General features: G+C 29.9%; 2 protein-coding genes across 2 annotated transcripts; both read right to left on the reverse strand.

Moving 5' to 3' along the window:
- Positions 1-2,670: 2,670 nt before the first annotated feature.
- On the reverse strand, positions 2,671-6,497 carry LOC114168632 (ATP synthase protein I-like protein). The gene is made up of 9 exons (XM_028053520.2): positions 6,084-6,497; positions 5,263-5,312; positions 5,079-5,157; positions 4,788-4,883; positions 4,461-4,541; positions 4,232-4,323; positions 3,644-3,739; positions 3,304-3,372; positions 2,671-2,951 (listed from the first exon to the last, which is right to left on the reverse strand). The coding sequence occupies exons 1-9, from the start codon at positions 6,393-6,395 to the stop codon at positions 2,819-2,821; spliced, it is 1,008 nt and encodes a 335-aa protein (XP_027909321.2). The 5' UTR covers positions 6,396-6,497; the 3' UTR covers positions 2,671-2,818.
- A 1,301-nt stretch (positions 6,498-7,798) lies between these two features.
- On the reverse strand, positions 7,799-8,487 carry LOC114170097 (protein AGENET DOMAIN (AGD)-CONTAINING P1-like). Its single transcript, XM_028055582.2, has one exon. The coding sequence runs from the start codon at positions 8,383-8,385 to the stop codon at positions 7,954-7,956; it is 432 nt and encodes a 143-aa protein (XP_027911383.2). The 5' UTR covers positions 8,386-8,487; the 3' UTR covers positions 7,799-7,953.
- Positions 8,488-12,968: the final 4,481 nt, after the last annotated feature.

Raw genomic sequence — 12,968 nt, forward strand, 5'->3', positions numbered from 1 at the left:
AACAAGGAGCATTCTAAAGAAGATCCAAATGGGCTTGCCTCAAAATGGACAAACTTCTCATGGGCTTCAATTACTCTTTTCATTGGCCAAAGAAGATATTGCATGATTGAGCATTAGAATAGCCTTTTAAATTGGGCCCATTGTTTAGGTCTTGCTTTCATAAATAGTAGGCTAAATAAACTTGTTCCTTAGGTTTTAATTGGGCTAATCTAAGCCCAATAAAGAGCATTAGTCAAGACACTCTCCTTGCCTCATGAAAGGAGTGGCTTCTAGCTTGCAAAGGAGTGCCATGTCACTTGTCACACATCCAACCCATCTGCGCATCCAAGGGCCAATAAAGAGACTTCTTCTCCAAGCTTGCATCTCATTTCAAATGTAATTTTATGTGCATGTGCATTAGTGGCCTTCTCTTCTATAAAAAAGAGTCCTAGAGCACTTTGTAGAGTTTACTGCAATATCTCTTGCAGTATAGATTATTATAGTGCTTGCTATAAAAACTTTTAAAACCTATAAAAAAGCACTCAAAAAAGATAAAACATGTTGATGACAATCAAGTCAATGCCAATTAGAATTCAATGAAAATCAACTTAATTACATGTAACAATGAAAACATTTGAGTCAGGTCGTTCGCTTGGTTTTTTACTAAAAAGATAGCAATCATGTGTATTGAAATCTTCTTGGATAACCATCTTTACTAGACAACGGATAATTTTCTAGATATATTTGATATGAACCCTATTTTAGATAAGTCCTTCGTACCTCATCAATTTGATTTGGTGGGTATTGTCAAATTTAAAGACGTTCCCCCGGATCACGTTCTAAAATATTTTCAAATTCATTATATGCAACTCTAGAAATTTTAGAGAGTTGTTTTTCATTTTCTTCAATTTTTGGATTATTGTGAAATATCTCAAGTTTAGATGACGTAGATGCATTTTTTCATTACAAACATTCCTCTTGAAAAAAGAATTAATTCTTCTACTATTTATCATAGTTTCTGTAATATAAATTTATCACCTCTCACCTATTTAAGAAAAAAGAAAAATAAAAATGAACTTACTCAAAAAAAAAAGAATTTTTTGGTCCAAAATATTTTTTAACTCCTCAATTTTGCTGTGGTGTCATTTGATTTTGAAAATGATAAGAGATTGATGATAAAAATTAAAATAGAAGAATAATAGAGAAAAAGATGAAGGTACCTATAAAAAAGAAATTAAATAAAGAAACAAAATAAATTACAAAAAGAGAGAGAAAACGTTATTTTTAAATTTAAATAAATTTTTTAAAATTAAATTACATAAACAATATAATAATATATAAATATATTTTTAAAATATATATATATATATATATATATATATATATATATATATATATATATATATATATATATATATATATATATATATATATATATATATATATATATATATATATATAAAAGGAAAAAACGTTGGCTCTCCTTGTCATGTTGAAGTTCCGTCGTTGTATAATATATATATATATATATATATATATATATATATATATTATATAAATTCTGAAGTCTTCAACTGCATTGAACAGTGGATCCAATATTTTAAATATTTAAGTAGGGTTTAGTTTAATTGAAGTGAAAAAGAAGGAAAATGAAGGAAAAAATAAAGAGGGCAATGGAATGGTCGAAGGAAAATAATGTGGATCCCACAAGTTTAGTTTTTTTTCTTATCATATATATATATATATATATATATATATATATATATATATATATATATAATATAAAATAACTGGAGATAAAATTTATGTTATACTTTGTAATTATTTTTGTTCTTTTTTAAAAAAAAATCTGATAATAATTATAGGAACACATAATAAATTAGATTACGAAATCTATTTATTTTTTCCAAATATATTTTTTAATAAAAAATAAAATAATATTAGTAACAATAAATAAATATTCTAATAAAATATTTTATCATAACTTTTCTTCAACTAAACAATGTTTTTTTTCCTTTATTTCTCATTTTTTTTTCATCTTTTCTTTTTCACTCATTTCTTTCCTATTGTATTTATTTATATATTTGAGACTTTCTTATAACTAAATTTAAATTATTATCTTTTCTATACATTACAAATCTTAACAATAAGTGGAAATATTCACTTTATTTCTTCAGTTATTTTTATTTATTTATTTGGAAAATATTTAACCAAATTTAAAATCTTATATGTTCTGAAATCTCAAGAATCAATGGGACCCTTGAAGTGTGGTGTGAAATATCATGAGTATACAGGTTGTCTTTACACAATAATTTATTGTTATGAACATTCTATGAATTACACACATAATTATGCTTCTAATAGAAAAGGAACATTTATAAATTAATTTACTGCAAAAACGATTTTAATTTTTTTTTCCATATTTTACCTGAAAGTCTTTATAGAGAAACTGGTCTAGACAAAAGTGTCACTAACTAAAATAGAGATTAACACATTAAAGGTAATAATTATCTACAAACAACTCAAAATTGATTTAGACTTCAAATAATTTATGTTTTAATTTTCATATTTTAAACAAGTTATTTAGTTTACGATAAATTTATTAACTCAATGAACTGAGATAGAGTTGAAACACTCTCAGCTGAGATGAGAAAAATGAAATCAAGAAGTGCTCTCTGTGGGAGAAAAGACTTAAGACTGAAAAGTTATGGGATAGTAGACTAAATATATAAGTATCAATAATCCAAATATGGAAAAGCATAAACAAATTCATTTTATAGGCTCCAAACGTGGGAGAGAAACCCCAAATACAATGACAATACACCATCCCAGATATTCTTCAGGTCTTTCTTGTCGCTACAGTAATTGCCTCCTCTATAGCTTGAACAAAAGTTGCAATCTTGTATGTGAAAAACCCTACTAGCATTGGTATCAATTCTAAGTGCATATATCCAAATTCTGGAACCAGAATACTGTAATCAGGAGAAACAAGGATAAGTAGGTTCACAAACAAATACAAAATGTACATTCACCTCATTTTTAAAAGAGTAATAAGTGGAATTTGGATTCCTACTCAATTTTTTTGTGTTGTGATTTACACTGATTTTTCCCTTTTTAAAATATATTAGAAATCTTTTTAATATATGAAAAGTAGTATGTTTGAAAGCACATCAGAAGTAAAAACACACAAAAACTCAGCAGAGAAACTGGATTCAAAGAAGTTGTTCCATAAGACCTACAAACTAAAAACTTGATCAGGAATATTTGTTTACAAATTAAATTGACAACATAATAAATGAAATTACAAATCAAAGGAGGACTTACGCATTCCAGCGGTTATAGACCATGACTAGAACAACAGGAACCAGTAATCTTGGTTGCCCAATTGCTCCCCTGCAAATAACATCAAATTAGCCTATGTTTGTTGATAACAAAAACAAGGTGAAAAAAAAAAAAAACTGACCATGTCCACATTTTTTACATTAAAAATGAGTAACAAACTGTTTGAATATAATTCTGACCAAGTAGACTTAGCTTGTTGAAGAGAAACTGTGAAAGACATCTGATACGGTATTTTTATAGGGATGAACAGTACAATACAAAAATCAAGTTTATCTACTGAAGAAATTAAACTCTGAAACTAAATCTATCATCTATAGATTACTTGACAAGAGCCTTTGCACCATCAGTTTTTAGTGAGTCCACGCTACTTCCCAGCATGCGAATGTACACCAAAGAACCAAGAAAACCAGCTCCAAAACTGAATACATGAAAGAAAATTATTAAACAAATGAATAAACATTTACATTTTTTTTTTCTGATGTTAACTAATATTATCATTCCCATTCAATTCCTCATTCTGTTTTCAAGTGCAGGGAATACAATTTATTTCCTTCCATAACGTTTCTATGAAAAAAAATTGTGTTTCTCTATCCCACCTAAATTCTCAAGATACATTAATATATGCTTCTTAAGTTCAAAAAGGAGAAATGTTATAAATATGAAGTGAATTAACTAATAAATGTTTAAATCCTCATTAGATAAAATAACTTAGAACAACACCATATCCCATGTGTCAATAAGTTTTTTGTTTATATAATCTTTTTAGTATGGTTATGGTGGTTTTATATTAATCTGATTTTTAGCTCTCAATTGCACCATATTGGCTAGCATCTACAAAAGATAGGATAGATTGAGGAAGGCCATGAATTCAGAATAACTAAATCAACAGGAGCATGAAGAATGCAAGTACCTAGCTGCAATCTCAGGAGTGTAAGAAACATATGCTGAAACCAGACCAACACCACCAATACCCAAGGTAAGGAATTGCATCTTCTTCTTTAACTGAAAAACCAAAAATATGTTTAGGAACAAAATTAACAAAAACTTGATATTTGGTGAAGGCCACAACAATAGAGGGTACTATTCATATGACCTCTAACAAAAAGGAAAAAAGTTAACCATACAATAATGCTTAATACCTTATCATACTGCTCCTGAGCTTTAGCAGCCAAAACTTTAGGATCTTCCCGAGACTGCTTTATTTCGCGGAACATGACATCCTATAGCAGTGTGGCTACTTTAAATCAGACCTTTGATAGTAAAATTCAAGTTCTAAACATACTAAAGGTACATAGGTTGTCAAGATTTGTTGAGACAACAGTATATCATTGGTTGAGTTCAATGTCTTACCGCAGCAAATATTGATTTCTCCAAGGTTATATAAGTTAGAAATATATGCAGTTAGCAAGTGCAATGCTATATCTTAATGGTAAAGAGTTAAGATGAAATAGAAAAACATTACTTACACTTCCCCCAGTTGCAGCCTTGGTAGCTCTATTCCATTTTTCTTGTTCACGGCGTGTTGGTGCTGATCTATATTTTACCCTGTTAATTCCAGTCTCCTGACCATCATTTCAGTTAAAGTTAAATGAAATGAATCATGTGGAGAAACAATACAAGGTATTATGTACCCTATTTGCCCCAAAAAATAACCCAATAGATAAAGAATATAACAATACTGAAGATATGCTTCAAGTCATTAATCCACAATGATATAATAATCAGGTCAAAACAAAGAGAGAAGATAAATCTCTTACATTAATCTCTGCCTCAACTTGCTTGTGTACATTATGATTTAAAGGAGCTGCTAGTTCTTTGCTCAAATCAATTTCCAAACTACAGTTCATAATTAAAATAACATTATAGATAAATAATAAACAAAATAGAGAGAATAATGCAACCGAATTTGCAGACTTTAATTTAAATATTGTAGAAAGGGACCTGTCCAGGCTCATGACTCTATTTAAGCTTAGAAACCCTGAAGGCTCTTCCTGTTGACAAAAAAATTATTGATGTCAGAACCAAGTCATAGAAACAAACAAATTTAAATAATCTTGGATCATTCACCAACATTTCTTGAGTTAACACCACCAGAAACTAAGGCCTTCTCCCACTAGGTGGGATCAGCTACCTACATGAACAAAATGACACTATTGTATTCATCAAAAGCCAAGTCTGAATTATTTCCTTGTTTCCCCAAAAAAAGAGGGCATTTTAGAAACCTAATATTTGTTGTATCATTATAATTTCTGTGCAAAAAATCAGAGTAAACTACAAGAAAGAAATGATATACAAGTTAGTCGTTTTCCAAACTCTTCTACCACATCCAGAGTTGTGAATGATATAAATTATACAACATCTGATAAGTATATCTACTGTGAGTAAATCTACACATTCGCATAAGCACAGAAACAAAGCGGATCTGTTTTAGGAAACAAAGGGGCCTGTAATGTTATTGATTACACAAGAAAATATCTTCACACAAACTCAAAAGAATCAAAATTAGGAAATTGATTGAGATACTACTACCATCTGTTTCTCTAGTTTACTTATTTCAAACACACATAAAGGCCAGAGGCCAAAACAAAAAGCAATCACCACAACCACAAGGACATACATCAAAATTTTAAAAACAGACATCAGAATTTAAAAAACAGACATCAATCCAAGTTTCCAACAAAAACAGACATCAGAATTTAAAAACCACCCAACCCAGATGGACACTGGGTGAGTGAGAGAACAAAGTGAGTCAAAGTTCAGACCTTTGCAGGAGGGGGTGGAGCCTGAGGATCTTGAATCAACTTTTTGAAGCGACCCACAAACTCTTTGTTCCACATATAGTCATCAGAGGCCAAAGGGTCTTCATCATCGCCCCCCCAGTACTTGCGGAGCTTGGTGGTGGTGGGAGGACCACCGTACTCCCCAGGAGCCATCCCAGTGGACCATTTCACGGCCTTCTTCTTGGGAAGGATAACTTTGGTCTGCTTTGGGTCTGTCAAGGGTGCGGAGCTTGGAGACTCTGGAGAAGTGGGTGTGGCTGCACAGCGCACACAAAGGTGGTTCACAAGTGCCATTTTTTTGTGTTATAGCAATGCAATCCTACGAGGACAGAGCAATGAAGGGGGCGAAAGATACGATGAAATGATGTCGTCAATTGTGTGTCTCTCATGTTTACACATCCGAATTAGTTGCCAGACAATGCTTGCAAAATGTCTATATCATTTTTTTAATTTTTGAAAGGTAATAGAATTATCAATTTAAGAATATTACTCTTCTTTTTATATTTTTTAAGTTAATAAAATAGTGGTAAACGTGTCTTCCCAAGTGAATAATAATAATAATAATAATAATAATAATAATAATAATAAAAGAGTGTTTTGATATAATATTTACGGAAAATATTATCCAAAATTGATAATTAAAAAAATAGAGAATGTGTTAGCTAAAGGTGAACATTTACTCCTTCCCATTTCTAATAAAATAATATTATCGTAGTTAAATGGAGAAAGATATTCTCTTGCTTGCTTTTATATTTTGGATAATTGTATAGAAAATGAAATGTTAAAAGAAAAACAAATGGTGAGAATAAGAATTTAATAAAGGTTAAACTCATGGTCCCTTTCATGCACGTATAATAAATTCTCAACTTTTAATCGTGTAGTTGATTTTTAATTTAGTTCTTAAAATTTATTAAAAGATGTTAAAATTGCATTTATTATTTATTAACTTATTTTTTGTACATTGTTTATGATGATCTTACGTGGATAGTAAAATCCATACATGTCATCGTTTTCCTTCAAGTGGCACTTTTTATGTCATAAATATCTAATCAATATATAAATATCACAAAAAAAGGATAGATTTGGTATTTATGAAGTAAAAGAGTAAACTTAAAATCTTCCTTTCTATATATATGACGCCGTAATAACTCAAATTTCATAAAATACTTTAGTAACTAATAAGTATAGTGACTTTAAATTGACCTTATAAGTCTACAATAAAACCAATTTAGAGAAGAAAGAAAGTACCATTTAAAAAAACGAGAAACTAAAAACAAAACTAATAACGGTCACCCAACTTTCTAAGAATTTTGGGTCAACAGAATCTCTTCACCAAATATCATAACACTTCACAACTTCTAGTTAAATTTCTTCATATTTTCTTTTATCACACAATTTAATATTATGAATATACATAAATTCACATGCTCATGGTCCTATTACAAATGGTTTATGGTTTAGCATATTTACAATTTTCACCAAAAAAAACAAAACACTGTGCATAACAGAACTGCGTACAACTACGGAATTCAACATTCTCTTTCTCTTGAAAAATTATTTTCAACAAACCACTAAAATCAGCCCCTGGAATCCCCAACTTTCCGACCAAAAAATCTAACACAAATTAAGAAAGAAAAAGCACAATCAAAGAGACTAACAAAAATAAAAACAAATAAAAGATAATAAATGAACCGAGGTTGAAGTTTAATCAAAAGCATTTATACGATGTAAGCAAGTGAACGTGGAATTACACGAACAACAAAGGCACAGTGAACATGTTCTATTCTGTTACAGGTTGGAATTTGAAAACAGAACACGATATCTATCTACGATTGATTACGATTACGCGAATTCATGAATCGGAGCGAATCCATTGGCCGTTGAGCCACTCCTGGTGAACCCTAATTGCGGAGGAGGGGTACGCGATCTCCTCGTGAGTGGTGGAGAAATAAACGTAGTAGTGGTGATCGTCGACCTTGCCGGAGACCTGACCGACCCACCAGCCGTCGTTGTCAAAGGCGTCGACGCGCTGGCAGCGGGCGAAGGAGGAGGCGGCGGCGAGGGGCGGAGGCTTGGGGCGGAGCTCATTGGGGAAGAGGGTCTCAGTGAGGGGCTGGGACCCGTCGTCCTCCAGCAGCGTGTCGTAGCGTACGACGTAGAGGCCGTTGTCGAGGCGCGACACGACGGTGGCGAGGTAGTAAGAGCCGATGAAGCCCTCCTCATTGCTGCACACCTCCACCTTGTCGCCGTGGCGGAAATTCACCTTCTTCCGCGGTGGTCGCATTGAAGAAGAAAAGGGTTCTTGAAGGTGCTGGAGAAGTTGAACACTGTTGTGAGGCAACGGAGAAAGTGTTGTTTGTTTCTGCTGATGGGTATTACGTTTATCTCTCTTTTTATATTGTTCTTCGTTAATACAAGTATCTCATTATATATACATAAAGATTAAGATATAAAAGATTTAATTCTCAAAATCAGTGTATAAATCTTTAATAATACTTATTTTTTATTATTTCATTACTTGATAACATAAATATTCGTCACCGTAAATTTATTTATTTAGTTTTCAACGTTTTATTTCATTTTTTTATATTTTGATTAAGTCTTGTAGATTTTTTTTTAGAATTTTAAAAAATATAATGAGCCTTCGGTAATTATATATATGTATATATATATATATATATTTATTTATTTATATATTTATATATTTATATATAATATTATTATAAAATTAATGTATGATAAAATTTATTTATTATTGTCTAAAGACATAAAATTAGTAAAAAATTAGTGAGTTTTAAAAAATGACATTAGATTATTTTATTATTTAAAATGTTATACTATAAATAAAATTTTTATTAATCAGATTTTATTTTATAAAAATTACTATCAACATACAACTCACTCGTATAAATTAATATTCAACTGATTTATATTATCACCAAGTAATATTATATTATGACATTCTATCTAATCAACCAACTACATTTTTTTTCCACCAAGTAATATTATATATTATGACATTCTATCTAATAAACCAACTACATTTTTTACTCTTAGAAATAGACATTTACGGTAATTTCTGTCAATATCCAATATCCAATTTCATTCGGATAACCAAAAAATGTTGACGTGGAAAATAAGAAAAAAAGAGAAAAAAAATGGCTGAACTTTGATTCAAGATACTATGTTTTTATTTTTACTTTCATTTTATCTTAACTTTAATTTGTTTTATTCTATTTTTTTTAATTGTTATTTTATTTTATTTCATCGTATTTTATTTTTATTGTAACTTTATGGATTTTAATTGTTAAAGTGTTGTTTGTTTCCGTTGATCGGGTATTACGTTATCTCTCCCTTTATATTGTTCTTCTTTAACATAAGTATCTCATTGTATATACAAGATCAAGATATAAAAGATTAAATTCTCAAAATTCGTGTATAAATCTTTAAAAATACTTATTTTTTTATTATTTCATTATATGAAAACATAAATTTTCGTCAACATAAATTTATTTATTTAGTTTTCAACCTTTTATTTCATTAGTGTTTTTTTATATCTTGATTAAAGTCTTGTAGATTTTCTTTTTTAGAATTTTAAAGAATACAATGAATCTTAGGTAATTTTATATATATATATATATGGGTTAAATATGTTTTTGGTCCCTCAAGTTTGAGCCCAATTTGGGTTTAGTCCCTCATCAAAACTTTTGACCAATTTAGTCATTCATCTTCCAAAATGTGTGAATTTAGTCCTTTTAACCAAATTTTGTTAAGTTTATCTGACATTTCAAGCGCATTTCATGATAGTATTTAAATTATTTATACTGTTTGACACATTTTTGCTTCAATGTTAACTTAAATACTATCATGAAATGCGCTCGAAACGTCAGATAAACTTAACAAAATTTGGTTAAAAGGACTAAATTCACGCATTTTGAAAGATGAAGGACTAAATTGGTCAAAAGTTTTGATGAGGGACTAATTCCAAATTTCGCTGAAACTTGAAAGACCAAAAACATATTTAACCCTATATATATATATATATATATATATATATATATATTATACAAAAATTAATATATGATAAAATCTATTTACATTCATTTTATTGAATTATTTTATTATTATGGAAAGACCAAGAAAATAGTAAAAAGAAATAGTGATTTTTAAAAGATGACATTCAATTATTTTATATTTAAAAGGTTAGATTATAAATGGAATCTATTAATCAAGTTTCATTTTATAAAAATTACTATCAACATACAACTCACTTAGCATGATCATTTCCAACACCAACTTCACACATGAACATGAAAAAGAATTAATCAACTCATCTCTCATAAGCAAATTTTGGCCATCAACCATTGTCCAACACATTCTCTGCTACCCAAAACCAAATACTTTTCCTATGCCACAAAAAAAATCATAATAACCATTAAAATTTTCCTTCATTCAAATTATACCTCAAGACCATAAACATCTCATTATATCACATAAGAATATGAAAATGCTGCCCAACCACAAATTAAAAGAATTTCAAGCTTCATACCAACAAGAAGATCATAAATCAATCATAGTATACCCAACCAAACCATAGAAAATACAACAACGATGATAGCTTCCCTTACACCAAAACTTAAACCAATAATGTATATCACGCTCCTTCCATGGATTCATCAATTAAAAAAAATACCATCAACTCTTCATCTTCCCACATACCACAAAAATGCCTAAAACCAAACTACCATACTTTTGCTTTAACCAAGGTTCAAACTCATCACCACTAAGTTTCAAACAAACACTCCAAACCAAATAAACTATTATAGTTATCTTGTCATACACATACATAACAACATTACAATAAATATACACATACATGTCACGTCCCAAAATAATTATAGAAAAATGAATACATCAAATGTGCATGGCAGGAATCAAACACAGGACCCTCTACCTCAAACCATAAGAAAAAGCTCAAACCAATTGTGCTACTCTTTCCTTTTGAATAAATTATTATTTAATAAATTTAAATAATATCTCCCACATCCAACCTACCTTTCTTGCAATTTTAATTATTTTCTTGGGTCTTACAAGGATCCTTGCAAAGAGTTCAACATATTCAACCGATTAGAATTTCAAAATAGAATAAGTTCACTTTTTACTCCTTTCTGGATTAGTGTATTGTTTTGAGTTGCATGTTGCTCTCTGGTCCATGCATGAGACTCAAAGTAACCCAAAGAGAATCTATGTTTGTTTGTGATCATGAGAATGTGTTCTGATCTTTAATAAGAGTTTTCTTTATCTAATTAGAGTATCTTATAAGAATTATTGCTTTAAGAACAACCTTTGAGTTAGGGATTTTTACTTTAAGTAAGGTAAGCTAGTAATAATTAACTTTTGTTATGCTTGTCTTTGATATGAATGTTTATCCTTGACAAGATTTTATGACGATTTGGTGTGATTTTTCTTGATTAGAGTTTGTTCCGTCAAAAAAGGTGTAAAATAACCATCAACTGAAAATAAAAAGAAAGAAGTATTTTGACCTTAGCTAATGACTCACTTAGGCCAAAATAAATTTGTCCCTTGACCATGGGAGTAACATTCTTATTTATAGAAGGTAAATCGGTTACAAATATTGCAGATATACATAATCAGTTAATGCATAATAATAGTCTTAGAGACAATCTAAAATATTCCCCTAAATAACAACTAGAATATTTACCTAAATAATAACTAATGTATCTTCTTTTAAATATTTTTTTAACCAAAATAATCACTTTATATAATCTAAGATTCTATCTTCACGTGCACCATCTCCTCAATCCTAGCTTCTTATAGAGAGGTCGGTCCTAGGGTAACATCCTCGTAAATCTTGAACCATCAACCAGCTACCCTCAATGGCGTCAGTCCTAGGAAGACATCCTTCTGGCTTCTTTCAATGACCTTGGCTATATGGAGACATATTTTCAAATTCCTACAATGACCTCGGCTCTGTGGAGACACCTTTCTGGACTCTTACAATGACCTCAGCTGTGTGGAAACATCTTTTTGAATTCTTGTAATGACCTCAACAAAGTGGAGACATATTTCTAGATTCTTGCAATGACCTCGACTTTGTGGAAACATCTTTCAGAATTCTTGTAATGACCTCGACTTCGCAGAGACGTGTTTTCTGACTTGAATTTTTGCCCGATTCCTTGGCCTATTCAATACCTCGGTTTATTGGAGATCTTCTCCATCCAGGAGGGAACAAAGTTAATTGTAAAGAACCCTCTTAGTGAATTTTTGTACCTAGACACTATGATAGAACATGGTGTGTATATTGAATTGATGTTTGATTTGTGGTGTCAACACCCAATTTCGTTCAGGCGAATAAAATTGTTTCTAAAAATATTCAAAAAATAAATTTAAAAAAAAAAGAAAAGGTAAAAATAAATTGTTTAAAAAATTAAAAAATTAATTAATAAAAGTTTCTTTAATTTATGTTTTTAAGAGTTGAGCAAAATAATATTTTTGTTTTTTTAAATAATAAAATAAAAAAGATAAGTTCGTTTTTTTAATTAATTAATAAAATTCAGAAATTAAAAAATTAAAAAATTGAAAATAAAAACGGTTTGCAAGATTGGAGGGAATATTTTTTTATTCCTATCGCAACTTCTACTTCAACTCCTACTCATAACTTCATTGGCACATATTGGAAAGATCGTGAAAAGAAAATTGAAACCAACATTCTCATATACACAGTTTTATTTTGTTTTCATTTTTAGAGGCATCTTTTTCCATTCACGAAATACTTTCCATTCACGAAACAGAAGCCTACAAACCTCCTTTACCATCGTTCACAAGACAACAACAGTGCAAAGAGTG

The sequence above is a fragment of the Vigna unguiculata genome, chromosome 11, assembly GCF_037176805.1.
Source record: "Vigna unguiculata cultivar grain cowpea cultivar isolate G323 ecotype 2 chromosome 11, ASM3717680v1, whole genome shotgun sequence".
NCBI lineage: Eukaryota > Viridiplantae > Streptophyta > Magnoliopsida > Fabales > Fabaceae > Vigna > Vigna unguiculata.

Excerpts from the sequence above, each read along its gene's own strand:
- LOC114168632 (XM_028053520.2), bottom strand. The coding sequence starts at position 6,395 with ATGGCACTTGTGAACCACCTTTGTGTGCGCTGTGCAGCCACACCCACT. Across the intron at positions 5,158-5,262 it reads AGAGTCATGAGCCTGGACAG|TTTGGAAATTGATTTGAGCA; the intron begins GTCCCTTTCTAC and ends TATGAACTGTAG. Across the intron at positions 4,884-5,078 it reads AAGTTGAGGCAGAGATTAAT|GAGACTGGAATTAACAGGGT; the intron begins GTAAGAGATTTA and ends AATGATGGTCAG.
- LOC114170097 (XM_028055582.2), bottom strand. The coding sequence starts at position 8,385 with ATGCGACCACCGCGGAAGAAGGTGAATTTCCGCCACGGCGACAAGGTG.